We start from the raw sequence: 27,089 nt of genomic DNA, 5'->3' as shown, positions 1-27,089 counted from the left end.
TGCTCATCCCGGTGGTGGCCTTCCCCTTGTACGTCTTTACCACGTACAGTGGGGTTGCTGTCTGTTGTCCTCAGCCATGAGCCTGGGGGAAGCAGTCTTTCTGCAGTGCATCTTGCCCTCATCCCACTGGCAAGGCAGGAGGGGATGAGGATTTCAGCAGGTTGTTGCACCCACAGGCAAGGATGTTACAAGTTCTAAATTGAGACTCGTTACTTCATCCCCTCCGTCTCTCCAAAACGGCTGATGCAGACGTTCCCTCACCATTAATTACATCCTCTTGCCTTGTAGCAGTAAGCTACAAGGCCAGACTGGGCACGTCACTCTGCTGCAGATGGCTGAACGCAGTTTGTGAGTGATTGGACCCTTGCAAGTTTCTGAAAATACATGGCCACTCTGTTCTGGGAGACATGTTGTGCTTTGGGGCAACTCGGGCACTGGGCAGCTCAGGTCCCTTTCTGGCCAGCATCCACACAAGTCTCACCAACCAGCCCAGCATTTTTGGGGTTGTTCTTGGTTAAAAGCAGGGACAAGTGCTTCAGAGGGTCACCCATAACTGGTGGCTAACTATTTAATTGCTTGGTGGCATTGCATCACTTATCTTGGAGCAATCTGTGATGGAGATACTGGGCATTACCACCTCCTTTCTGGAAGTCTCAGGGTGTCATCACCCACAGCTTTCAGTCATTTGACATCTAAACTGCTCAGTTAATAATGTGAGCCTGCCAAAATTGGCAGCAGCATCTGACTTCGACAGTTTTGTTTGCCCTGTGGCAGCTTTTAAGGCAGCATCTCAAGGCGCGGTGTCCCACAAAATGCTCCACGGCAGTCATGCGGAGGTGAAAGGATTTCCAGGCGAGCTTCAAAGAGAAGGATGTGACTAAGTGTCTCACAGGGAGCCAGGATTGCATCCAGCCAGATGAGGCAGCCCACACGAAAGGGCTGCCAAAGGAAAGGGAGAGGAGATAGACGAAACCGGGACTGGGGAATGAAGAGGACAGGCAGTTGGGAAAGGTAGAGAGGAAAATCTCCATGGGCTGTTTCCAGCAGCCAGGAGAGGTTTCTGCTCTCCAGGGAGGTCACCTGTGGGTAAAGCAGTGAAAGTCAGGCTTGTTGGCCATCATTCCTGGCTCTGCCACAAGCCTGTCTGTGGACAAGTCACTCTCCTTGTGACTCAGTATCGCATCTGCAAAACAGGGACTGTGGCTTGCTTCACAGGCTGTTGTGATGGTAGTCTGGTGGATGCTCTTGCAGTTTGATGTATCAGTGAGGAGCAGGGGAAAAAAGGCAACAAAAAGTGAGCACAAAGACTGAAGTGAAAAGGAATCTGCACTTCTGTCACTGCCTCCTCCAAATTTAATCATGTCTCTAACGATAATATAATGGTGACTGATCCCTCACTGATGTATGCTGCTTCAGTTGCACGGGTGGGAACAGTTTTTTGGTTTTAGTTTTCCTTCTCTCTAGGGTTTTAAAGATGTAATTATGTATGTTTATATAACATGTTAACATTTTAAGCAATTACTAATAGAAAATTAGAAGAAATAGTGAACAATAAATTCAAATCAGACTATAACTAGATGTAGTAAAGTACTAGAAGAATGGGATGAGAAGTAAAGTTTTCAAAGGGAGCCTGAAACAGAGAAAATGCAAATCCTCAGGCCTGAAGAAGGAGGGCTTTTTGTTTGCACCTGTCTGAAAATCCGTACCTAACAGCTTACCCAGGGAAGGTTGAGGCCAGATTGAATGACTACAGAAAGCAGAAGAGGTCACATCTTCTCATCTCTCAGGCTCAAATAAGCTCCTGCAAAGGAAGGGAAGCACAGTGTTTGGTTAGATTTAACTCTTGAGATAAATGCCGTGTTAATCTTACTCTGATCACAAGGAAGTCTGACAGGCAAAGCACAAACCTAGGAGCCAGAAAGCTGCTGCTTTTAGGACCATTAGGGAACCAGTTGATCTTGTGCTAACATTAATTCTGTCTTTGCCTTTATGTTTTGCCTTAAAACAAAAGGAAGCTAATCATCTCCTCTGTTGGAAGAGAAGTGTGAGGCTTATGGAAATGCCATAAAAAACATGGAGATCCATAGGTGGAAAATGGTGGGGGAGGTCCCAGCTTCAGAGTTGTTGCGAGATGTTCTAAAAAGGAGCAACATGCATGGTCATATTTCACCTGTCAAAGCTGACTTTTCTCTAAAAAAAAAAATTAAAAAAATTGAAATCTCAAATGCATAGGCTAGAGAAGACAAACATCCATCTTTTCAAAGTACTGTAGGCTTTAGCTGCAGAAGCTTTTCTGGCACTTGCCAAGTCTGTGTTTGGAGAATAAATATGATTTCTGTTTTCTTGAAGGAACAGGTGGCAGCACGAGCAGAACTTTTGTTGTTAAATTTTAGTCATGGTTCCTTTTTTTCTTGTCTTCCCTCTCCTCATCTGCAGTTGAGTATGACAAGGAATTCACACCTCACCAGCAGCACCACAAGGAGTTCAAGTTCAATTTGTCTCAGATTCCTGAGGGCGAGGCTGTCACAGCTGCTGAGTTTCGGATCTACAAGGATTGTGTGGTGGAGAGCTTTAAAAACCAAACCTTCCTTATCAGCATCTACCAAGTGCTGCAGGAACATCCAAACAGGTAGGCTAGAGGTTGTTGCTATGTGCTGTCCACAGGAAGGCTGATCATAGGTGTTCATGCTGGGAGGAATGCTTGATGGTAACCAATCTGGTATACGTGAACAGGACATGTCACTGCATCTTCCTTGCTTGTGGGAAAAGGGCATGGCAGAGCACTAAATGGGGCTCAGCCACAGAAAGTCCCTGGTATGACCTTTTTGATGTCTTGGCATACAGCAAGAGTCTGATGCAAGGCAACAGAATTTTAAACCAAAGATTATGTATGCTTGCACTGCTCTTGCATACTGAAGTCCATGTACCTCCTTTCAGCCTGATACTACCAGCATAAAATCATAGCATATACCTTGATCTGCTGTCCACTAGACTGACACTAAGGTAAATAAAGCAGAATAAAGTTCAGCATGCTGACAAAATTACTCCCGGACTTTCAGTGGCCATGAGGTAGGTGAAAGAGAGAGGCTCTGAGGGTACAAACTGACAGACAAAAAAAAAAAAAAAAAAAAAAAAAAAAAAAAAAAAAAAAAGTATAAACTTGATTGATTCTTCTCAAAAGAATAATGTTTCTGTTGAGGGAGGGAACATACAGGGCTGGGGAACGTGTGGTCAATTAAATGTCAGAGTAACGCTGTGGTACAAAATTGTGGTCCTTGCTTCTAATGAAGCATGTCAGGATGTCAAGATTTTAACTGTTACTTTGCTGCTGAATAATAATAATAATAAAGAAAATCAGAAACAACAGTGTTTTAAAAAGCTCCATCTTTTTTCCATGAAGGTTTGCTAAATGTTTTCCTTTCTGGCCCATCTTCAGCCTTTCCCTTGGTACCATTTGTAGAATCTACCTTTGATGAAGAGTTCATCAAACAGCTACCAGTTGTTCTGTGGGGACTCTGGCCTTTGGGAAGATGGAGAGAATATACTGCATATACAGTATTTGGAAGTATATACTGCAGAGATATACTGGAGAGAAATACTGCATATACAGTATTGGGAAGATGGAGAGAAATCCTGCATATACAGTTGTTAGTAAAAAAAATGTGTTTTACACATTTTCCCTTTGCCCTTTGAGTTGCAGGTTGGCTGGCATGTCTTCTGGGTTAATGTTACCTCAGTGCCCACTTAAAGAACTGAAGAAATTTAGACAGTCATGCAGATTCCGTCAATATTAGCTGTATTGTTCATTTATGGTATGGTTTCATAGAGTGAAAAATTGTGAGTGTTGGTCCGTTTTAGATTTCACAAATACAGACCCATCTCTAGAGCTGGAGGAAAATCTCAACAAAGCATCTATGGAAGTGGTAGATACGCAGTTTTTCGATGGTCAGCAAAACAGGGCACAGAGCGTGTCAGGTTTGAGTTGGGACTGGAAATGGTGAGGCAGCTTACTCTAGGTCCAGACCACCAGCAGTTCACCATCCCTCCTGCCATGGGCTCTGCATGAACTGCTGACCCAGAGATGAGTGTCTGTAGTTCATTACTAACCTCTGACTCATCCAGTCCCTCCAGACTCCCTTTTTGTTTCTTTTTCTTTTTATTTATTTATTTATTTTTGCTGGTGGGAAGGAGGGAGACGTTTGGCTAAAGGAACTCACGCTTCGGATGAGACTGCAGGATGTGTCACACCGTCTGCACAGAGAGGGGCAAAACATGGCTCATTGATTTTTGCAGCTGTAAAAAGGAGACGTCCCTTTTCACCCTTTGTACTTTTGGCCCAAAGGACAATTTCATGTATATACAGAATATAAAAGCACATATGAAAGCATGCGTTTGTGTATAAATATGTACACATGTAGGTATTCTTAGTATGTATCTATATATAAGGGTATATACATTAATATATATTGTCTTCTTTAGTAATTATTCTCTCTGTATTCAAAATATACAGCTGTTAAAAGACAATTAAGATCTTAGAAGCTGCTTACCACCCCTCAGCCTTCTTTTCAGTGTAAGTTCTGACTCTGCTGGATGCTGTTGCTGCTGTAGATTCAAACATACAGCCATGCTAATACTAAAACATTGTATTTAGTTTTTCTCTATTATCTCTTAATGAAGGAAAAGATATATTGATATTTTTTTTTTTCCTCAGATTCTTCTGGGATGCCTTAAGGAGCTGTATTCTTTGAGTAGTTTTTATTTTTGTCATCAGTTCACTTGTTTTTACTTTGGTCTCAGTGGATTAATTTGGAGTATAATATTTTCTTTTCCTGTTGAAAATGGTAGAAGGTTAAAATCCAAAATAGCACTATTTTTTGAAGAAACTTGTTAAATATTTGTAAGGCTTCTGCTGCACTTTAGCAGACATCTAATGAGCCAGAAAAAAACAGCTGCCTTTGACTTAAAAAAAAAAAAAAAAAAAAAAAAAAAAAAAAAAAAAAGAAAAAAAGAAAAAAAGTTGTGTCACACTTCCTTTAGACTAATGGCTTGAATAACAGCCTGATATTTCCTGACATTTGACAGCATTTTATTGCATAAAGAAGTGTCTGTACTAATCTCATAGTCTAGCTCATGAGGTAGCAGGAAAACATAAGGAGTTGAAATAGCACTTTCTTCATCTTGTTCTGTTGGGAAGTACTCCTTGTGGTCTGGAAAATTCATCTCTGAAGGCCACAGAAGATGTTTGTTCAGTCAACAGTGGCAATCACTATGTTAATCTTGGCTTTTACAGGGTTAACAGTTGTCTGCAACAGTTATTTGTAGCTAATAAAATATTTTCAGGTGCAAATAATTCTTACAGGTGCAGCTGGAGTGTATGGGTTTTAACCAGCCAAGAGAAAGGCAGTGTGCACCTCTGAGGAAAAAAATATATAAGTTAAAAATACCCTACCCATTCCTCTCAAAGAAATGAGTTTGGGAGTGCAGGAGATAAGTAAAAAGGAATACTTGGTAAACACAAATCATCACCTTAAACTCACAGCATGGAAGTATCCCTGTGCTCTGATGAAGTATAATGAAGTGTCTTAATTCAGTATTACTTGAGCAAAAAAATGATCATCAGGGGAGCAAGAGTGTCAGTGTGTGATTCCAGAACAAGCATGTGTTCTGCTTAGCAGAATCACACAGCATTACTGGTAATTCCTTAGGTCACAGTACAAACAAAACAAAACATGAGACTTAAAATTTCTACCTTCTACTCAGTTATCAAACCTATTTTTGCCAACCAGCATAGATGAGACTAAAAACAAGGATTATATAGGGCCATTTGAGACTGTCTCCTAGGTAGGGGCATACACAGTGGATGATCAGAGATTAATGCTTATTGAAACAGCAGAAAACTTTCAGGGAGCCACTCAGCACTCTCTGTGTTAAAGGCAATCAGAAATATGGAAGCGATACTCATGGAGTCTCCAGGCAATGAAATACATATTGAGGACAGTGTGGTTTAAGAACATTCTTCAAAAAGAAAACATTTTTAATACTGACTCACTTGTGTCAGTAATATTTTCATCTCTCCATTCCTTCCACCCTTTCGTAAGGTTAAAAAAAATAGTGCCTAGAAACTTAAACTATATAAACTCTTGTTTTATAACCAAACCACGGCTAGCGGCCATGTTCTGTCATAACACAAACTGTTGGAGATGCCAGTGGGATGCAGTGAAGAGATTAATGAAACCTTCAGGAAAGGCCAGCATGGGTTTCTGACAGCATGGAGCAGAGATGTGTGAAGCAGCTCTGGGGTGGCTTCTGGTTTGCTCTGGGTGGGATGGATCTGGGCATTCAGATGGGCTGTGGTGGCTGATGGTGGAAGCCAGAATGGGTGATGATGTGTCCACTAAGTGCTGCTGCCTGTCAGAGACCAGGCTGTCTGAAGGCTGGTGTGGAATTTTTTTTTTTTTAATTATTTTTTTTTCTTTATCAGTATGTGTTAGAAGCAGGGAGGTCAGCCAAAGCACCAGTTTAGGAGCACAAGTGGTGCTAGCTTTTCGGTGCTTGTCCCACCTTGGGCACAGCTGTTGGGATATTGTGTTTGGGCAGGAAGGAGCTGTGCTCTCCTCCCTGTGGTGATACAGGTGCACAGCTATGCATAGGCTTGTTTCTGAGGTGAAACATCAGTTTTGGGGGAGACCAGCCAAGCCCTCTGTGACTTCTGGTACCTTTTGGGCGTGGATTGCCATGTAAGCGAAACCTTTGCAATGGAAAGGAGGAAATGAGTTTGTCTCTGGAAACAGATCATTAATTTCTTTCTCAAAGCTTCCTCGCTCTCACCCAGTGAGGTGTCAGGTCAGGAGAGAGGAGGGAAGGCAGTTTGTGGCTGATCAAAGATGTTAGTCCTTGGTTTGGATCATCTGTGTGTTTTCAAGTGTAAATATCCTGTTAATGTAGACCTCAAAACACTCCCACACTGTCCAAACAACTGATCTATGAAAAACACAGTGGCCTGTGCTAGTGATCAAAGGAAGATACGGTACCTTAATGGTCGAAGTTTATTAAACAGTTTCATTTGCAACTGGAATGAAAAGTGAGGACTGGAGAAAGATTCCTCCTATGTGATAAGACACATGTGGGCATCAGTGTGCCCTCCTGAGCCACCATCCAGGGACCGTGCTCTTCTGCTGAGCACAGCTGCTCAAGAGTTAAGGCTGTCATCTTTTTTTTTTAGCTGCCAGTTACAGTGGTAATAAAGTCTTCCTCTTTGCAACAGGATATTTATACAAATACGATCTGAGCTTCTAATCTAAAGGGCAAATTGATTTGCCGGCAGTGTTTATAGCTTAGAAAATAAATATCTGTCCTCAACTGGATTTTGAACTGGGTTGTGTAATACAAATGACAAAGCTAGCATCAATCTGTTTCAAGTTAGGGTCAGGTTTGTATATAGTGTGCATATATTTGTATATGACAGAGCTGTTTCCATGATGCTATAGAGAAGTGTCTGTCAGCGTTTCAGTTCAACTCCCACCAAGTGTATGCGATTTGTTGTGTTTTAGGGTGGTTGTTTTTAATAGTTTAAAAGTCAAAGTTATTCTAGATGAGACTTACCGGTTCCATAACCAGCTGGCTTTTTCTACCAAAACTAAAGAATGCTATATAAATAACTGCCTTCTTTCTTCTCTTAAAGATAAATACTTCCCATTTACACTCTCCCCCATCTTCATGGCTCAAACTGCATTTAAATGCTGAGGTGTAGGACTTTTAATTATCACTACAACTAGAATGTCCCTTGGTGTCCTTATATCCTAATAAAGGAAATGAGAAATATGTATCCTATCCTGAATTTGGACTTTTTTTTTTTTTTTTTTTACTGTTTCTGTTGGTGAAATGTTCATTCTCTGGAGCTGTGAAACTCACAACCTTGAGCTGGGTGTGGGGAGACACCTTTGCACTCAAATATCAGTGTTGGCTTTGCTGGGGCTTATCACAGACATGTAGGCTGAGCTTCCCCCAGTCCTGGTGTGTGGGGACCACATCCTCCATCTCTAGGCTCTCACCTTCCACTCTGCCAGATGCAGCCTTAAAACAGGACAGCTTTTTCAACATGGGAGTTTTTATCAGATGGAGCACTGGTGGTGTGAGCAGTGTGAAGCCAAGCTTACCTACCACTCCATTCTGGTGTGTCCCTGTGCTCCATTCTATGCTTTTTCCTGCAAATTAGTTCACAGTTGCTGGTCTACTATTCCATCTTGGAAGTAGCTTCATTTGCAGGCTGACTGTGCCTAGTATTTCTTTCCTTATTTCTATGAATTCTTACAGGACGTGCACATCTCTTTTCCTGGCCCAGAGATGGTATAGCTTCTTCAAGACAGTTAAAATGAGTTTTTCTTCTTTTCCCTAAATGATAGAGACTGTCTTCGCTTTCCATGGCAGCTCATTGCAGGTGCTGTCATCCCTTTGCCTGAAGCTCTGTGTATGAACGGGTGCTAATGGATGAGATTTTCCATGGTGCTTTTAACTCTGTGCATTAATGGTCATTTAGACATGCTCAGTTGTTAAGGTTTTATATAGTATCTGTTGACAGTACTTTATTCTATATAAGCTCCATTTACCATATGTTCTACAAGCAATAAACAGTAAAAAAATCACAATAGGACTTACATCTCTTGAAAGGTGGTGGATCTAAAGTTTTTAAAAGGCTGTGATGATTTCAAGGTTTTATCTACAAGGAGCTTCATTCAACTCAGTAAGGCTGCATCTGTTGTGAGTACAGTTATTTTTCATTAGTTGATAAGAGCAAATAATCTTGGTAGTTTGCTATGTACAGAATAATTTTTATACAAGGTCAGTATCTGTACAAGCTGAAGACTCTGATCCAGTGTACTCAGAAGAGTATTTTGAAAGTGTATTAATTAAAATGTAAATCCCACACACTTGTGTTCAAAATTCCCTTTTGAGAAACTGCTGTTAGGCAGTCTAGACTATTATGTCAACTTGTCTTTGAAGAAAAGTAAACAAAAAGGTTTAGTTGAGGAAAGTTTTAGAGACTTAGAGTAATTAATGCTTTGGTAAATGGCTGTTGATGCGTAACAATCCTTTAAACACCTGGGTAATTGCGAGCTTTGAAGTTGGGCCAAAAACGTTGTTCTGAGCTCTGTAATTAAAATAAGAGACCTTTAACTTGGTCATTTTGAAGGTGAGAGTTCTGTTTATTCTCACTGTCTCCCTGTAAGACTTCTGCCTGATCAGGGAAAAAAGGCCAAGGAGGGTGGGAAAGTAAAAAACCTAGCTCAACATATGCTTCTTTAAATTCAGCTTTTTATAGCTTTGGTGTTTTTCCTGTAGCAAAGTTCCATGTTGTAATGTGTACCCAGAACAGAGAAATTATTTTAATGCAAACGTTTCACTAAGTATAGCAACTGAGATTAACCACTTGACCTGGTTACTAATTTGACTAAATTCTAATCTAATTAGTATTCAAAGTGAATTTACACCCAAAAACATTTTGTTGAAAGGTTTACACAGAGGTCTCAGTTAACAAAATATTTATCTTGGAGGGGGGGGACAGGGGGCAACAGGACTTAAATGCAAGCTGTTTCTCCTATAAATGCCCGGAGTTCATGATTGGGATGCCGGTGTTAAGAATAGTAGTTGTATTTGATTTTTATTTCTGACAAATCATATTGCTCTCTGGGGACACTGGATCTAAATACTGCCTTCTGAATCACACAGGCCACATTTCTCCGGTAAATTGTGTACTTCTTTTTGTTTATTGCAGCCACTTGTGATTGCTCTGTTGACCTTAGCTTCCCAGTCCTCCTCCAGAGTCCTCTGAAGGCCACGGAAAGGCTTCCATTTCTTTCTTGGGATTTGAGACCATACTGCATGGCCCTGATCCAGATCAGAGAGCTCCTGGTTTGAGTTAGGAATCCCTAACTTGCATCTTCCCACTTGATGTCTGCTCTTGTCCCAGGAGGGTTTTTTAGCTCATTGCCTCAGTTTCTCCCACAAACTTGCTTTCCTTTAATAATACATGTTATGCCTGCAACACCTTTATTATGGAAATCATTCGTTAAACTCATCCAGGTTAGGTATGCTGAAAATAAAGATGAGATGATCGAGCATTGTAGTAACAGTGAGATATAACAATAGTTGGTAGTGAAGGCAAACTGTCACCTCTAGGTTAAGCTACTGGCATCAGATTATCTTTTATTATTATTTTATTTTTTTATTTTTTATCCAGCAACACCCTTTGGCTTGCAGGAGCTCCCTGCTCATCTGCTGTGTGTGCTCCAGCTTTTGCAATGGGTAAGGTCATAGAGTCTGGACCTGGTAAGCAAAGACAGAGGACAAAAATGGTCCCTGTCAAAATCAGCCTGCAGTACAGCATCAGGAGTGGGAGTAAGGCTATGCAGGAGCTTTAGCTCTCATGCTTCCCATCTTTATTTTGCAGTCTAATGGTAGAAGAGTGTAATAGATATTTTTTCCAAGATCTTCAGAAAGCAGGACTGAAGGGAAAAAAATAAAAGGAAAAAAAAAAAAAAAAAAAAAAAAAAAGGTCAAGCAAATTCAGTTAGGTGGCTGCATTTGCTCCTGAATGTAACAGGGCAAGACCGGAAGGGTGGGATTCACATCTCTGATGCCTGTTGCTGCATTTGTTGACAGCTGTGTTGCCACAAATGGTAGCAGTAGCAGGTTGTGCCCTCTGTGAGCCATCCCTACAGGAAGGTGCCAGTAGTTTCCCAGATGTTTCTAAAAGCAGAGGAATGATGGCTTGGGAATAACAGGTCTGATTCACGGAGTACATAGTGGTCTCAGGTACTTTCTTCTCATTTTTCTCTGCAGACTTTGCTTTTTTTCCAGAGTCTCTTCATCTGGTCCTTGTGTATCCATGTGTCCCCCACCATCACAGCAAGGCCTTCACCCTTCCCTGTCTGGTTGGATGTAATATCCCTTCCACCTAGCCTGGGAGACCTCTCAGTCTCTGTTAAAGCATCAGACACCATACACATTGTTGTCAGGAGCAGCATGGACATCTCTCTGCCATGCAGCTCTAGGGAAGGGCAGTGTGGTGGTTTCACCGTGCTAGGCAGCTGAACACCACAACTGCTCTCTCACTCCCCCTCCTCAGAGGAGGAGGGGAAGAAGTAAAGGAAAGAACAACTCATGGGTTGAGATAAAGATAATTTAATTAAAGGGAAAACAAATATTAAGGAAATATTATTATTAATTAAACAATTCAACTAAAGGGAAAAAAGGGAAAGGGGAAAAGGGAGGGGGAAAGGGAAAAAACAAAACAAGACAAGTAAAGGCTATGTGGAAGTGCAGAGGAAAGAAATTATTCTCTACTTCCCACAAATGAGCGATGCTTGACCACATCCTTGAAGCAGGGCCTCAACGCACATAGCCAGTGTTTGGGAGGAGGACAGATGTTTTCTCAACGAGAGCCCACCCCTTCCCTCTTCTTCCTTTTTCCACCTTTTATTGCCGAGTGTGACATCATATGGTATGGAATATCCCTTTGGTTGGTTTAGGTCAGCTGCCCTGCTGATGTTTCTTTCTCACTTTTTTGCCCACCCCCTAGGAGGGTTAGAGAGAGTCCTGATGCTGTGCCAGCACTTCTCAGCAGCAGACACAACACCGGTGTGATACCACTGCTGTTCTAGCTACAAGTGCAGAGCACAGCACTGTATGGGCTGCTTCAGGGAAATTTAACATCCCAGCCAGACCCAGCACAGGCAGTCTCTAAGTAAATTCATTTTTTTCCTTAATTTGGTCTTTGGAAATGGGTGAATTTTTATTTCTTTATTTTAATCTTCATGCTGAAAACAAAACTAGTAACAAATGCTGCTAGTTACTAGACAATGTTGTGCAGCTTGGCAAGTTTCAGGTAAAAAACATTAACTGAAAACAGACTTTAAGTATTAGGACGTGTTACCTGTGAACATTACAGATGCGACCTGTCTGTGAGGTGAATCTGCATCGTTGGCTTTATCCACTCAGACAAGTCAGAAGCCAGTTAAATAGAGGAGCTGATTGAAAATTAATTGTATATGAACATTTTTATTTTTTTTTTCAAACAGTTAACTGGATTGGAAAGCTCAGTTGTCACTTTTTCTGTTTTACAAAGGCGTTTAAATCTGACCAGAGCTGGTGTGAGATACTGGGCTAAGGTGGAGCATTCCCATTTGGTAGCACTGTACCTTGGTCAGAGAGTTTGCTCATTATATTTGTGGACGACACTGAGATGGGGGAGACCCACTGGAAGACAAGTCTGTATTTTAAATAAACTAATAGTGATGAAGGTCCAGTCTGGGGAAAAAAGTGTGATCTGATAGAAAGGAAAGTTACATTTGGGCACGACAAATTAGTGAAGTAAATACACCTTAGGAAGTGACTGGGTATGTTGCAGTGCAGCAGCACAAATCTAGGCATTATAGTGAATCACAAGGTAATCATGAGTTAACAGTGAGTTTTGTGAAAAAGCCAAAATGCTATTTTGAGATGTATGAGTAGAGGTACAGTCTCAGAAACACATGAAGATTCTTTCCATTGTACTCAGTATCAGTGAGATCTTGATCAAATCTGGGTCTACAGAATAGCGGTGAGAATAGTTAAAGTCTAGAAAATATGGCTTTCAAGGAAAGACTGAAGACTCGGTGTTGTTTTAAGAAGGGGAGGCTGTTGTGTCATTTTAGTTAGATATTGTGGGTATTTAAAAAAAAAAAAAAAAAAAAAAAAAAAAAACCTTCAAGTGAAATATTCTTCCTGGGAAGACGGTGGAGTTCCAAAGAAAGGAAAACTTGAAGATCAGGTCAGGCAAACATCTCTCAGGAGTGATGTGGATGTAGCCGATCTGGCCTGGAGTTCAAAGGCAAGAGACTAGGTCCCTGTGTTCCTTTCTGGCTTTACAGATCTGTGATGGCCAAGTGCCTTCACAAAGTGCAAGGCAATGGGTATTAACGACTGAGCCTCCTCTTCAAATTTGTGCAGAGTTGACTAATTCTGTGTGCTTGAGTGTTCATGAAGGTGTATATAGAGTTTGCTCTCATAGAGTTCCCAGCAGCTCTGCAGCCAGACCTATTTGGTTTGGGCGGACATAATGCTGAAGTTGCTCCAGTCTGGAGGCTTCAGTGGGACATTGTCTGAAGCTGACAAGTGCAAGGGAACATATGGCACCTAGACAAGGGAAACTGGGCATGGGAAACCAAAAATAAATCAATGTGAGGGGGTAAATCAGAACAGCTTCTAGGAAAAACACTTTTCAGATAAAGACCATTTCAAGCACTGGAGAGGACCAGTCTGTAGATCGTAGTCAGAGGTGGGGATGATCTAGTAGTTCATTTCTCTCTTAACCCAGAGAGGGGAAAAGTAGTCTCAGCTGCAGGTGCTGTTTGCAGCCTCCTGTAAGCAATGCCTCAGCTTACATGCCTGCCTGGGAAAGCCCAAATCTTTCAAGCTTAAGGTTTCCAAAACATGTAGCAGCTGGTTAACCCCAGCCACTTGCCGCTGTTTGAGGTGAAGGTCAGAGTTGTTCCTGAACCCTGTTACCACTGGAGGAGCGATGGCAAAGACTCCTGTGGGAAAGGCTGCTGAGTCAACCACAGAGCGTGCAGCTACCAGCGAGGCAGAGGAAAGCCTCCACGCTGTAAAAATAGCTACACCAGGAGCCCTAATATACTTAAGTGCTTATTTTTCCATGTGTGATCTCATGTAAACCAAGCTGCTGGGCGGTATGACATAGCAGTTGGCCAAAAATAAAGTGTAACTCAATCAAAACTTCTTTTTTTTCCTGAAGTTAACCTTTGATGGGTTGAAGAGACAGGTATCCTGTTTTTCATTTCCATTAAGTTATTGTCAGGAAAAAAAAAAAAATCAACAGAGAGAGAGAGAGATGGCAGAAGTTGGGACTGATGCCTGTTATCCACTTTGTGATGCTGGTCATAGATTAAGGATAGGAGTTGTAGCATGTGTTTTCATGTGAAAGTTATGCATATAATACAGTGAGAAAATGTAGACAGGATTTCTATGGGTGATTCTGCAGATGATTTAATTGAACTGAATTTTAGTGTCTGTTTGATCCTGCAGAAAAGGCTGAAGCTGAAGTCCACGAAGTAGACCCAGTACCAACATCCTTGGAACAACACTTTCTAAAACATGTTGCAAAACCTGTGCAAAATGTCTTTAGGGACCATATGTCTTTAGGGTTCATTTTGCTTCACTGTTTGATGTTTGGCCTGTTACTTGTTTTTGTTTGTTTACTTGTTTGTTTTGTTTGTTTGTTTTTTATTGTTACCAATTGTGGTAGATCTGTCTTGTGAAAGTTGGAGTGAAACCACAAAAACCCTTTGACAGAAGTCATTGAATGCCTGGAAATGCTGGTAGTTTGACCACTGTCCTGCCAGGGCTAGAATTACTCTCTTCAGGAAGAAGAGTGACTTATGAATCTCTTGCTGATAGAGAAACACCAAGACCTAAAGACTGAGATTCCTTTCCTCCAGCCTAGAAAACAGTGGAAAAACCTTTGTGATCCTGAATTTCACATGCAGAAGCACATGCATCTTGTGGAAAAACTCTGGTTACAAACAGGCAGATCTTGGGGGTTGTTAGCCAGGGGAGAAAACCCCAGATATCACTGTCTTGTCATTACTTTTCTCTTCTGCAGAGCCTCTGACCTGTTTCTCCTGGACACACGAGCAGTGTGGGCCTCAGAGGAGGGATGGCTGGAGTTTGATGTCACTGCCACCAGTAACATGTGGGTGATGAACCCTCAGCACAACATGGGGCTCCAGCTGAGCGTGGTGACCCAGGACGGTAGGTCATGGGCCAGTTAGCATGAGTCATCTTGCAAGCCTTCTGGATGCTGTTTGGAAGTGGTGCTAACAGCGTCCAGTTTTAATGTGGGTGGCTGTAATGATGGCACTTCACAGAGCACAGAAAATTTGAAAGGTGGAAAAGAAAAGGAGAGAATGTAAGACAGTATGAAGTTGAGTGTTGCAGGATAAGCAGTAGGGAAGGAGAAGATCTAAGTGAGCAGATGGCAACTAAAGACAACAATGACATTTTACTTCAGTGGGAACTGGCCTTCAACCTTATATTTTCTTCTTATCACTCCATCCTGGATTTTGATACAACTGTGGGGTCAAATGAGACCAGAAGGACTGTCAGCTGCTCTCCTTGAGGAAAATACAGTGCCAGCCTCCACCTCCCCAAATGTGCTGAGAGCCTATCTGTGTACTCCTGGCCAAAGCACCTCTCTTTGACCTTTGCTTTCCCCAAAGGTCTCCTAGCCCCATCTCTGCTCCTTGTATTTAAACAGCCACTGAGACAGTCACTGGCAGCTGCTTAAACAGTCCTGAGACATCCAGGCATTGTGTTTTATATATCTATCTCTATACCTGTTTAATGCCTAAAATGGAATAGAGATTGCATAGGGGGTATCAAAGAGCCAGATGCCATGGTGGAGCTTCTTGTCCACGGTGGATGGGGTGCTGTTGTAAAAATGTCTACAGGTCATGGTGGCAGGAGGGGAGGGTTTAATGATGAAAGAGAAACAGCATGATCAAGAAAAGAGGAAATCCTGTTTACTGGGATGCTGCAGCGCTGGAAAGAGCAATCCAACTGTGTAGTTCCTCTAACAATCGCTTTTCTGTTTGATTTGAAGGTTTCAGTGTAAATCCTAGAGAAGCAGGCCTTATAGGGCGAGATGGCCCTTATGACAAGCAGCCTTTCATGGTGGCCTTCTTCAAAGTGAGCGAAGTCCATGTCCGGACCACTAGGTCAGCGACAAGCAGGCGCAGGCAGCAGAGTCGAAACCGCTCCACCCAGGCTCAGGATGTTTCCAGGGTATCGACTGTCACAGGTAATCATGAAACACCCACTCTGTCTAGGAGCTGGAGCCTCCTCTTGTGATGTTCCTGTTTGTGTTGGTGTACAAAAGCAAGAAGGGGAATGTGAGGTGGGGTGCCCCTCCTTGGGGGCAGAGGTTGTATCTGTGATGGGATGGGAGTGTGAGTCTCATGTAAGTAAATTTACAGGAGTTTTAAAACCCAGAGTGGAATACAGACCCCATGTGAAGTCACAGCCATTGGATTCAATATTTGCCTAGAATCATGCCAAGTGAAATGCTATATTTAAAAGATACCATTTCAGTGTACACTGGGATCTATCATATTGCTCATATATGTTTCCAGCAGAGTCATCATTTGGTTTTCTTTGGAAAAACCCTTTTAGAACAGCATGAGATTTTTTTTTCCCGTTGTGGGAACAGTAGTGTAAATGGTGAAATTCATTTCCAGGCATGCAAGCAGGCTTGCCTGTTTGCTGTGGAAAGATTGCATGTTGATGTGTTGTACAAGCTTGTGAGTGCTGCTACGTGCTGGTGGGACAACTCTGAAATTTTGACAAAAATTGAGATAGTCTTGCCTTGTGCATTTTGACCGCTTTGCAGCTGCTCTGCCCTATGTCACAGTGCTGCAGGCCTTCATTCATTGAGTACCTTCTTTCTTCTCAAACATTTCAGCCAATTCCTAGTTACTTGATTAATTTGCTTATGCTGCCCCCTTCTTTTCCAATAGGATCCCTGCTTTTCCTGCATCTAGGCATGACTAAACCCCCAGGAAGAGAGGTGGTTTTGTTAGTCTTGTTGTTAGTTTGGGAAACTAAACTGTGTTAGCTGTGGGAAAATGAGCCAGCCTCGCCAAAGCTTCACCAGTGTGAACCCGTTGGCTGCATCCTGCTCTGGCACGCTCAGTCAGTGGGCAGGCTGCACCCACAGTGGTCATGCACATGCTGCTGGGTCATGGGTAGGGCTGGCAGCAGTGCTGCACTGGAGGCTTTTTTCTTTGAGTCTGACAGTAGAGCTGGGGAGCATGGGCAGGGAGAAGACATGGGGAGCTGGCATCCACACGGTCTAGTGAATGAGCAACCTCCTTGCCCAGAGCTGCTGGTACTGTTATTTGTGTAGGAGCTGGTAGCAGAGTCAGAATGGGCTCCAGCTTCCCCTCCTTAGCTCTGCAGGCTTCATAGCACTGAAACCGAGATTTGACTACAATTAAATCGGGAGATGTGTTTCAAAGCTCCAGAGGGAGCAGATACATTGGGCAAAAAGGGCCATTTTTATACTGCTGGTTTATTGACTACAACAGGCATGAGATTATTATAAAATTATTTAAAAAAAAAGGGGGGGGGGGAATAACTGGCTGTTGTGTGATCATAAGTGTTTTTTTAATCTCTTCTTACTCAAAGACAGCTTTAATTTAAAACTTGGAATTTGGCAGTTCAGTAGTCAACAAGGTATAGTTGAGCCTCTATGGACTGAAGGCAGGGAAAAGGAGAGGAATTTAAAGTTAAGATGTATGTTTGTTTGGTTTCTGTGTTCAGAAAAGAGAGACTGCATCAGCTTATTTCCATTCAAAGTGTTACTCTCTCAGAGTCTGTTCTCCTTAAGAAGTGGTTGATTTAATAGCCCAAGAGGCACTGATAACCCCGCAGGGATGGCTCTATGGACCAGTGTGGGTTTTTAACATTGAAAAGATTGCAGGGATTTTTTTCTTTATTAGTTGGGTGGATTCCTACACACATGCCTCACTTGTGCACAGCAGGACTGGGGAAGCTTTTGACACAGGGCAATGTAGGACATGAACCCAGAAGTTACCCTGACAGCCATGTTGCTCCTGTGGGCACCCAGACACACTGGGACCTGAGGTAGGTGCAGGACCACACACTGACCCCAACTGCTCAACTCCCCACCTGCATATCTTCCTCTTTCACTGTATCTTGCATCTCATCAGATTTTTGGTGCGTACTCTACCAGCTGGGAGATTGGTGCTACCCGTCAGGGCTTGAGGGCAGTTTCGTTCATGGTGAGCCAGGCAGCCGGTTGGTGTTGGCGTTTTTTTGTGGATTGAACTGTCCCTCCTCTACGTGAGTCCCTTTCCCAAATGATGCTGTGATTTAGGTTGGGGTGCTGTGTTTAAAAAAGCATTATTTACGCTCAAAATATGGAAAGCATTTCAAGTGCTGCCGTTAGGAGCATTTGAAGTGTGGTGCTGGACTGACACTGGATCCTGTGAGCTGGAGGGTTTTGTTAGTGCACGCTACTGCCTGCAGGACTGGGACCCTGATGTGTCTCCTGTGATGTGCAGTTCTTGTCCTGAAGTCAGTATCAAGTGCTCAGAGGCTAAGGTTATGGCTGTGGCATAAGAATGCAAATAGTCTGTACTTTTTCGCCAAGAATGCTCATTTCCCTGAATTATAAACACGTAATTATAACTGGCTTATATAAAGCAGAACTGAGTAACCCCCATGGTTATGAACTGCTTTGACATAGAGTCCTGCGTCAATGCATTCCTGGAGCCGAGCTCTGGTCTTCTGCAGAAGGAGGATGAGCTGGAAGAAAAGGAAGTATTTTTGGCTGTTAAGGCATAAAATCACGATCATCTCAGGCCCAGGACACAGAGGCATGATGTAGGTGGGAGGAGAGTGCAGGTGTTTTTCCACAGTTGCCTCCAGGGTCTGGAGGTCATTGCCATGCTACGTCTGCAGTGGGCTGACCCTGTCGTTAACCTGAAGACCTGGGGAGTCTTCAACCCAACAGCTGGTGATCCCTGAGCATCAGTGTTAGTGCTGTGTGGTCAGCTCCTCCATAGGTTACCTGAAAGCTGGTTTGTGTGTGTGTCCGTCTCCTTGCCCAGCAGCAATAACCATCCTCTTCTGCAAGTCATCCTTCAGGCACATCCCACTCCATGCCTCATCCTTACTGAGAGGTTGCTCATGCTGCTCTGAGCAAGACTCACTTGCAGAGAGATCTTCACAAATTAGAGGGCTGGCCAATCACCAGCAGCATGAAATTTAACAGCATCTGCACCTGGGAAGGGCAACCCTGGCTATACGTACAGACTGGGAGACGAGAGGCTAGAGAGCAGCCCCATGGAAACGGATCTGGGGGTTCTGGTTGATGACAAGTTGAATGTGAGCCAGCAGTGTGCCCTGGCAGCCGAAAGGGCCAGCCATGTCCTGGGGTGCATCAAGCACAGCATGGATAGCTGGTCAAGGGAAGGGATTGTTCCGCTCTGCTCTGGTGTGGCCTCACCTTGAGTACTGTGTACAGTTTTGGGCACCACAGTATAAAAACAATAAAATTATTAGGGAGAGTCCAAAGAAGGGCTACAGAGATTGTGAAGGGTCTAGAGGGGTAGACGTATGAGGAGCAGCTGAGTTCCCTCAGTTTGCTCAGCCCAGAGCATAGCAGGCTGAAGAGAGGCCTCATGGCAGTCTGCAGTTCCCTCACGAGGGGAGCGGAGGGCCAGGTGCTGAGCTCTGCTCTCTGGGGACAGCAACAGGAACTGAGAGAACGGCATGGAGCTGGGACAGGGGAGGGTCAGGCTGGGTGTTTGGAGAAAGGTTCTTCACTGAGAGGGTGGTCGAGCACTGGGACAGGCTTCCAAGGGAAGTAGTGACAGCAACAAGCTTGCTGGAGTTCACGAAGTGTTAGACAGCACTCTCAGACACATGGTTTGATTTTTGTGTGGTCCTGTGTGGAGACAGGAGTTGGTCTCTATGAGTCTTGTAAGTCCCTTCTAACTTGGGATATTCTATGGTTCTGTGATTCACACAGCACCCCCTTCTTTTCAGTCCTGGAGGCCCCAGGATAAGATGAGATGCCCCATGAGAAGCAGAGGGGCCCTCAAGGTGACACTTCCATGCAGCGCTGCGTATGCATGCCGCACTCCAGTACTGGCAGGCTACCCTGCGTGTGTGGGAACTCGATACCTCAAAGGGCAGTACGTGCATACACTGAAGGCAAGTAAGGCCAATAATTCCAAATGCTCTCACAGTGGCAGGGATCTTGTTAATAAACATCGTTATCTCACATAAAATCTATTTAGTGGAGGTCTCAGATGCGGTGCAGCCAGCATTCCCATGTGCCATAACATGCGTGTCCTCTCCAGCCCCAAATCTGCCCTTCTTCCCATCCACTTTCATGTGAAGTGGGCTGCTCTTAACTGTGTGATCGGTTTACACCAGCTTTATCCGGACAAATCACCAAAGTCAAACACCAAGAAGAAGGGGCTGGCCTCAGAGACCTCTGTCAGAGCTATTTGGGACGACAGAAGCAATTTATTACCCTGTGGAATTTGGTAAACCGGCACCTTGGGAGCAGCGAGGGTATTCTCAGGCAGATCAACCTCAGTAAATATTTATATCTTCTTTGCCAGCACTTAACGTGGGAGAGGTTGTAAGAAATCTGAGGTTCGTGTGTAACTATCTGTAGGAGGAAGATCATTAGGGTCAGACTATGCTCTCTCCCCTTTCAGCAGTGCAAATGCCAGTGTCCAACCTTAAGAGAAACATCTGTGCTGGCAGAAAGGCAGGCTTGTGTCACAGTGCATCCTTGGTGAGGGCAGGCAGCCTTTGGAGCAGGCACCCATGGAGAGGAGCCACCCTAGCTCTGCTGCTGGAACTGCCCTGCCCTGGGGCTTATTTTTAAGTGCGGAACAAGGGGTGTTCTTTTATTTATTTATTTATTTATTTAGTTAGTTAGTTAGTTAGTTATTGTAGCCTGTTGCAAGTGCCAAGCTGGTATTCCCAAATATACCAAGGTATAATTTTCTAAACCCACAGTGGGCCTGTAGGAAGTCCCAAAGCAGCCCCATGAACTCACAGAGCTAGTGGATGTCTCTGGGAAACATCTTGCACTGAGGATGGCAATTTGGGCTGTTGAGCACACTGGACTGGGGCAGCTGACACTGCTCTCCAGGGTCGAGACAATGTGTTGTGAAGGCTACCTTCAGTAGATCAGTGTGCTTGAGCTCTCAGCCAAAACCCCATTTTTTTCAGGGTCATAATGGGGAGTACGTGGCTCTAGAGCATGTGTCAAGCCCCAAACCATAAGAAATGGATCATTGTGTTTTGCTGCATTTTCCCCCTATCTGTAAAAGCACTGCTAAGAGGTTTTTAAAGCTTTGTAGCATCCCTGAAGCTGAGCGAAAGGCAACTCCCCATGAATACAGACAATGTTGCTTGCAAGGATTTGCCAGCTGTAACGTAAACTGGAGGACAAATCTGCAAAACCCTGGAGTGACAGACCTCGGGTCCTGTGCATTCACCATGGAAGAGCCCCTCATTGTCAAGGTGGTCAGCGGAAGGGAACTGCAACATTGCAGTACTTTGTCTGGGAATCGCTGACTGGAGCTTGACAGATGGATGTGGCACCATGAAGCTGAAAGATTTTGAAGGAAATCCTCAAGTATTTGCAGGATGCAGTAAGAAAACATAACAAGTGGGAGAGGAGGGGTAAGGGTTATATGTGGGAGAGTGCAAATCCCAGGAAAAGGAATGTTCACTGTGTTGAGCTCTGTGTTTGGGCAAGTGAGGAGGCAGGACTGGCTGCGTCCACCTGGGATAGAGAGTAGTTGGCATGCAGTGCAAGGTATGAATTAGGTGACATTGAGGATTTTTAGGGGCAATTTCACGCAGAGTGAGAGGACACACTCATAGTATGTTCTGCTTGGTATAATTTGTTAAGCAATTTTTTTCCCCTCTGTTTTCTGGAACTTCTGATTGCTTGTGGCCTTCCTTCCCACTCCTGTTGTTTCTGCTTCCCTCACCTTCACCCTTTTCCTGTAGCTAATTGGGGTAAATTGTAGCTGTATTTGGGACATATCATAGCTCTATGTAGTTTGTTGTGAATAGATAAATGCCATCTAACCAGCCACCATAACTCCCTGTCAAATACAGATGTTCTTTCCCTAGCAAACAGCATATTTCCCATAGAACAATGAAGTCATGTTTTCAGGGACTAAAATTAAAGCCTTTGACGACCAAAAATATCCTCTGCTCATTTTATTTCTCATTATGAGAAATAATATCATTTAGAAACATACGATCATTTAGAACTCACACTAGAAATTTCAGGGACTGAAAAGCTTCATTTTGAAAAAACAAACAAACAAAAAAAAAAAACCCACACCTTGGTTTCTGTTGGTTATGTCTGGTTTGAAAGTGGAAAGCTTGAATAGAAAGACCTTCCTCCGTCCTTGCTACCAGACACTGCTGAAATATGTGTGTTTATGTGGCAGCAGCCTGTTAGCTCTGCTCACCTGGTTCATGATTGAAGCAAAGCTATTGAAGGCCTGAAATGCAATCCTGAAAGTTTAAAACCCAAACTGCTTCTAAAAACAGCTCTCTAATCTTTGGTGGTTTAGAGCCTAGGTTTGTTTTGAGGTGTAGGGTTTTTTTCAGACCTCAGTGTTAACTGTACCCAGCTGTAACACTGGGCTGCCCTTAATGTCAGTTGGATGTGCTTTTAGTATTATAGTTTTTCTTCTGGATAAATATTTGCATTTGTAGTTCCTAAACTTGGGGGGTGAAGGGGGAGAGAAGAAGAAGAAAAAGAAAGGCTTATTCAGAGCCAAGGAAAAAGTCACTAAAAATATTTTTCTATCCCAGCCGCTACACTTGTGGAAAGCTGCACTGGGACCATGCCCTTTCATGCAGCATTAGGGGCGCCGGGGGGCTGCTTGACTGGGGCAAGTCATCAGCATCCGTGTGTGGCATCTGCCTGCGTTGCAGCAGCGCGTCTGGTGAAGCGCTGGGTGGAAACGCTGGGAGGCCGGGTCCATCTCCAGGCTCTGCCTGCGGGACAAGAGCGTCAGTGTCACTGCGTGCACAGGGAGCCGGGCTCCCACCACGCTTGCCACCAGCTTTTTTGCTTCCCATCGTGGCTGTTGCTTTTTCTTTGCCCTCCCACATACTCTTGGGCGTGAAGGTTGCCTTTCATCACAGGGGAGATGCTCAGCCACCGCCTGTCCAGGCTGGATCTGGGCAGCCATTGGGGAGTGAAAGGCCCCTCTGTCACGGCTCAAGTCCTCCCTTCACCATGGTCCCAGGTGTTCGCGTGCGAAGCCTCCTCTCTTTCCAAATATAGATGGCAAATTCCACTCACTGTTCAAAAGCTGCATTTTGTAGGGCTGTCAGAGCAGCTTCTGCACGGTCAAAACATCGCTGTGGTAAGGGTCAGGGCTTGGTACACCATGCTTCTCTGTATACAGTGTTGGCATTAGGAAGTTAAAGGTGAGAGCTTGTCAAATCCTGTGTCAACTGCAGATAAACGTGTTGCCAGAGAGGTTTGGTGGGCTCTGGGAAGGAGTTTTACAGAGTGTGGATGATTCAGGTCTGAGAGCAGAGATGCTATGTGGAGCCATGATTGGGGTAGGCTTGGGGTAAGGCACAGACTGAGACGGGACATCAGAGGACATCAGAGCTGTGCAAGGATGTCTTCTAACGTGTACAGGGTGGCGAGGAGCCTCCCTGGGACTGCATTGCTCTCAGAAACTTTGTGCATTTTGAGCGTATCCCCTGGGGCAGCGCACACTGGAAACGTGAGCATGCAGCAGGGACGTGGCATGTGCTGGGCTGAAAGAGCAGAGATTTATTTTTAAGAAATGATTTAGGGGAGGTGTTTTCTGAGCACTGCTTGTCAGGTTTTTAAGGGAGGCTGAAGGAGTTGTAACTGAGTCACTGTTACTTGGGTGCTGCCATTCCCACAGGCATCTTAAAAATTTCAGGCCTGCTTTGGATGTCCCTCAACAGCCTTCTTCTCTGGGCTGCTGATGGGAGCATGCTGTTTCTCGCTGCTGAACACGCATTGTGCACATCTGCCCAGCTGTGTGTTCCAGACTGTTTTACCTCCTAAATTCATGTTTTGTTCTTTTTTATTTTAACAGATTACAACAGCAGTGACTTAAAAACAGCGTGCAGGAAGCATGAACTTTACGTGAGCTTCCAAGACTTGGGATGGCAGGTGTGTGATGTTTCTCTCTGGGTAAACCAGACATTTTGTTATGAAATGTTATCTAAACAGTGTCATGGTAATTCCACTCGAGGCTGCCATTATGTTTTAAAATGTCCCTTGTGCCTCCCCATTAAAACCAGTCATAGTGAAGGGCAAATAAATATTGATAGCTGTGATATTTGATAGAATCCAGAGGAAGTTTGATACCTTTATAAGATTCAAATACATTGTTGTTCTCTGTCACTTATGGGAGTCACGGTAAGGGCTCCTATCTGTGCGCTTCTAATGATAAAGAAAAAAGGTTTAAGTAAGTACCAGTTTTAATGAAATGAAGTTTTTCTAGAGATCAGCTTTGTTTTAACCTGCACCCCCAAGGGAGCTAGCACTGACTGCCATAGTTAGACCAAAGATTAGTTTAGTTGCAATGCTGCAGGGCTAGAGGGGTCCTCAGGGCAACTTATTTGGGGCCAAGCCAGTGTCATTAATTGTCACATTTCACTAAAAATGTCTTTTTTTTTTTTTTAAATTCAGCACTTTTTTGTGTGTAGAGTTAGCAAAGTCTCCCCTCCCCACGCCCTTTGCAGTGCTTTCCATATACCAAATTAAACCACAAATGTATTTACATAGCCAGTACTTGCTTCTGTATCAAAAGAGTGACTGTTTTATGAAGAGCAGCTCTCTTACCCAGGAGCAAATTATGGGTGAGCAAGTGCTGTGAAACGAAGGGGTAGTTTAGATACACCCAGGAATCCTCACATCAGCAATCACACAGCAGACTTAGCAAAGCTGTGGTAACGTTTGCTGGTTGCCTAGTTACTGCTACAGCAAAATTCATGCTACCATAGGTACGTAGTGTCAGGTAAAGGAGAAATACTCTAAGACGCTTAAGAAGAGCACCAGTGAGTGCTTCCTCCTGTAGGGTGACTGCAGAGCCTGATACTGAGGGAAGAAAAATGTTTCTTGTTAACTGGTGATCGCTCTTTAAAACCACCCTTCTGCACTATTAACACACAAGCCATTTTGTTGTTGTTGTTGTTTTAATTTATTTTTGGCTCTTTTGTAGCAGTAGGAGAAAAATCTGTAATTTTTTTGTGTTATCCCTGTGGCAAAGCATCCCCTCCTTTCACAGCATTCTGCTCATTGCCAAGGGGTCCCCTGCCACCTGCAGCTCAGGCAGGCTGTCCTTCCCCTCGTGTGGGAGTGTGGCAGCAGTGAAGTTAGACAGATGAAACTTCCTACAGTGACCCTAGGAAAGGTAGTTCAGCCAGCACGCCTAACCTGCAGGAAACGTTGGAACATTAAGGCATCCAACCCACAATCCTCACAAGGCACCACAGCAGCAGTTTTAGAAATAAAACTGTTGTAGTTTGTGTCAATTAAGCTGTGCGTAGCAATGCACCATTCTTTGGACATTAAAATCAGTGTGTCCATGGAAAATTCACAGCTTACTAAATAAATAAATAAATAAATCTTTCAGTGAAAACACATTTTCACCCTCAAGACAAAGTTAGTGGAAAATTTTCAGCTGCTCTTAATTGCATCCAGTTGTCTGTAGAAGCTGGCAACTTTTTAATTTCAATCAAGTTCTGTTTGTTTCCTAAAAAGGACTGGATAATCGCTCCAAAGGGCTATGCAGCCAACTACTGTGATGGGGAGTGTTCATTTCCACTCAATGCACATATGAATGCAACCAATCATGCCATCGTACAGACTCTGGTAAGTCTTCAGAAAGATCTGTCCCAAAGCCATAAGTGAATTTCTCAAAGAGTTACCATTGTATCAAATGTGTTTTCTTTTTGACAACAGGTTCATCTTATGAATCCCGATTACGTTCCCAAACCATGTTGTGCACCTACCAAACTAAATGCCATATCAGTTCTTTATTTTGATGATAATTCTAATGTAATCTTGAAGAAATACAGGAATATGGTAGTAAGAGCTTGTGGATGTCACTGACAAACATTCTTCACATGGACTCTATGATTCTACCATGAACTTCCATACTACCTTCTGTACTTCAATGAACTACCTGACCTTGGGAAAAAAAAAAAAAGGTTGACAAAATAGCTTTCCAAACACCATTTATGTGCCTTGTGCAAGAAAAGGGCTTGGGGAACCGCACACTGTGGCGTGAGCGAATTGCTGGAATTCTTAAAACCCAACCCAACGCTGCAGCAGCCACTCAGCTCCGCAGAGCCAGGGCTCGCAAAGCAGCAATATGCCTGCACACATGCTTTACTTGGCTGGGATGGTCTTAATCTCACATAGCAGCTTGGCCTTATCAGTTGCTTGGATGTGTGCTGCAGTTTTACCAGATGGATACCCAAAAGCAGTGAGTCTTTCTGGGGCAGAGGGAAAGAGACGCTAAAGAAAGAATCGCTAGTACATCAGACTTAGAGCATACACCATGGACAAAATAATATGAAATGCCTAAGGCTAGTAATTGCCTTTTGTCTAGAAGGATCTATTACTACACCTATACTGTTAGTCTCCTCTTGAAACATGTCATGATATATGCATCTAAAATTGTGCCAAAGCAAACGTTTTGAGTCCCTTGGTCTCCAAGCAGTTTAAATTTGATGCTGCAAGCGTGAGATGGCTTGGCTGCCCCGTGTTAGAAATACTAGCATGGAGTTGGACTCTGACTGGTCTTTTCAGTTCAGTATTTGACTGGGCATTCTAGGTTTATACACTTGTTCTTATGCAACTTCCTTCCACTCCCCACATGTAGCTGCCTCATCTACCACCACCTACTCAGGAAGGAAGTCAGGACACTTCTCTAGCTGTAATTCAGATGTAAAAGTTTAGGGGCCATTCATTCTCTAGCTGGACAATTTATTTACAGGAAGAAAGAATGTCAGCAATTTACTTAAGTATTTGGCCAACCTTTCCCCTTCAACTCACGCAACTAACAAACTGGTATAAAGGATACAATCACATGGTAGCCACAGTTTGTCTAGCAAAAGCTAATAGCAAATTGTTTTGATCAATATTAAACGCGTATTAAATGCACTTACCTCTGATTCTTGCATTTAAATGGCTTCTTGTAAATACAAGCTATAATTTATTGCACCTGTCACTGTATATTCATTGTGCTGTATCATTTATAGAAAGACTGCTTTTTTAAAAAGTTTTTATTTAGAAAAATCTCAGTGTAAACAATTGTACCACTTCGATTTTATACAAGAAACTCATGACATTGTGCTTCACTAGAAAGTTGTTAAAAACATGGTAATAAAGGCTTCCTTTAAGGCAGAAGAATATACATTGATCTAATACATCTGCCAGTACAACACTG

General features: G+C 43.4%; 1 protein-coding gene across 2 annotated transcripts in view; it reads left to right on the top strand.

Moving 5' to 3' along the window:
• BMP6 (bone morphogenetic protein 6) overlaps positions 1-27,046 on the top strand; it is an 88,360-nt gene extending 61,314 nt beyond the window's left edge. The window contains exons 2-7 of one of the 2 annotated variants that reach the window (XM_035317335.1): positions 2,437-2,629; positions 14,660-14,808; positions 15,659-15,856; positions 23,724-23,800; positions 25,397-25,507; positions 25,598-27,046. In XM_035317335.1, coding sequence (XP_035173226.1) covers positions 2,437-2,629; positions 14,660-14,808; positions 15,659-15,856; positions 23,724-23,800; positions 25,397-25,507; positions 25,598-25,747 — 878 coding nt within the window. In that variant the 3' untranslated portion in view covers positions 25,748-27,046. The remainder of the gene's footprint in view (positions 1-2,436; positions 2,630-14,659; positions 14,809-15,658; positions 15,857-23,723; positions 23,801-25,396; positions 25,508-25,597) is intronic. The other variant, XM_035317336.1, reaches the window with a different exon arrangement.
• Positions 27,047-27,089: the final 43 nt, after the last annotated feature.

Source organism: Oxyura jamaicensis, chromosome 2, assembly GCF_011077185.1.
Source record: "Oxyura jamaicensis isolate SHBP4307 breed ruddy duck chromosome 2, BPBGC_Ojam_1.0, whole genome shotgun sequence".
NCBI classification, from domain to species: domain Eukaryota; kingdom Metazoa; phylum Chordata; class Aves; order Anseriformes; family Anatidae; genus Oxyura; species Oxyura jamaicensis.
The sequence above is the reverse complement of the archived record's forward strand: the minus strand, read 5'-3'. Positions and strand labels throughout refer to the sequence as shown.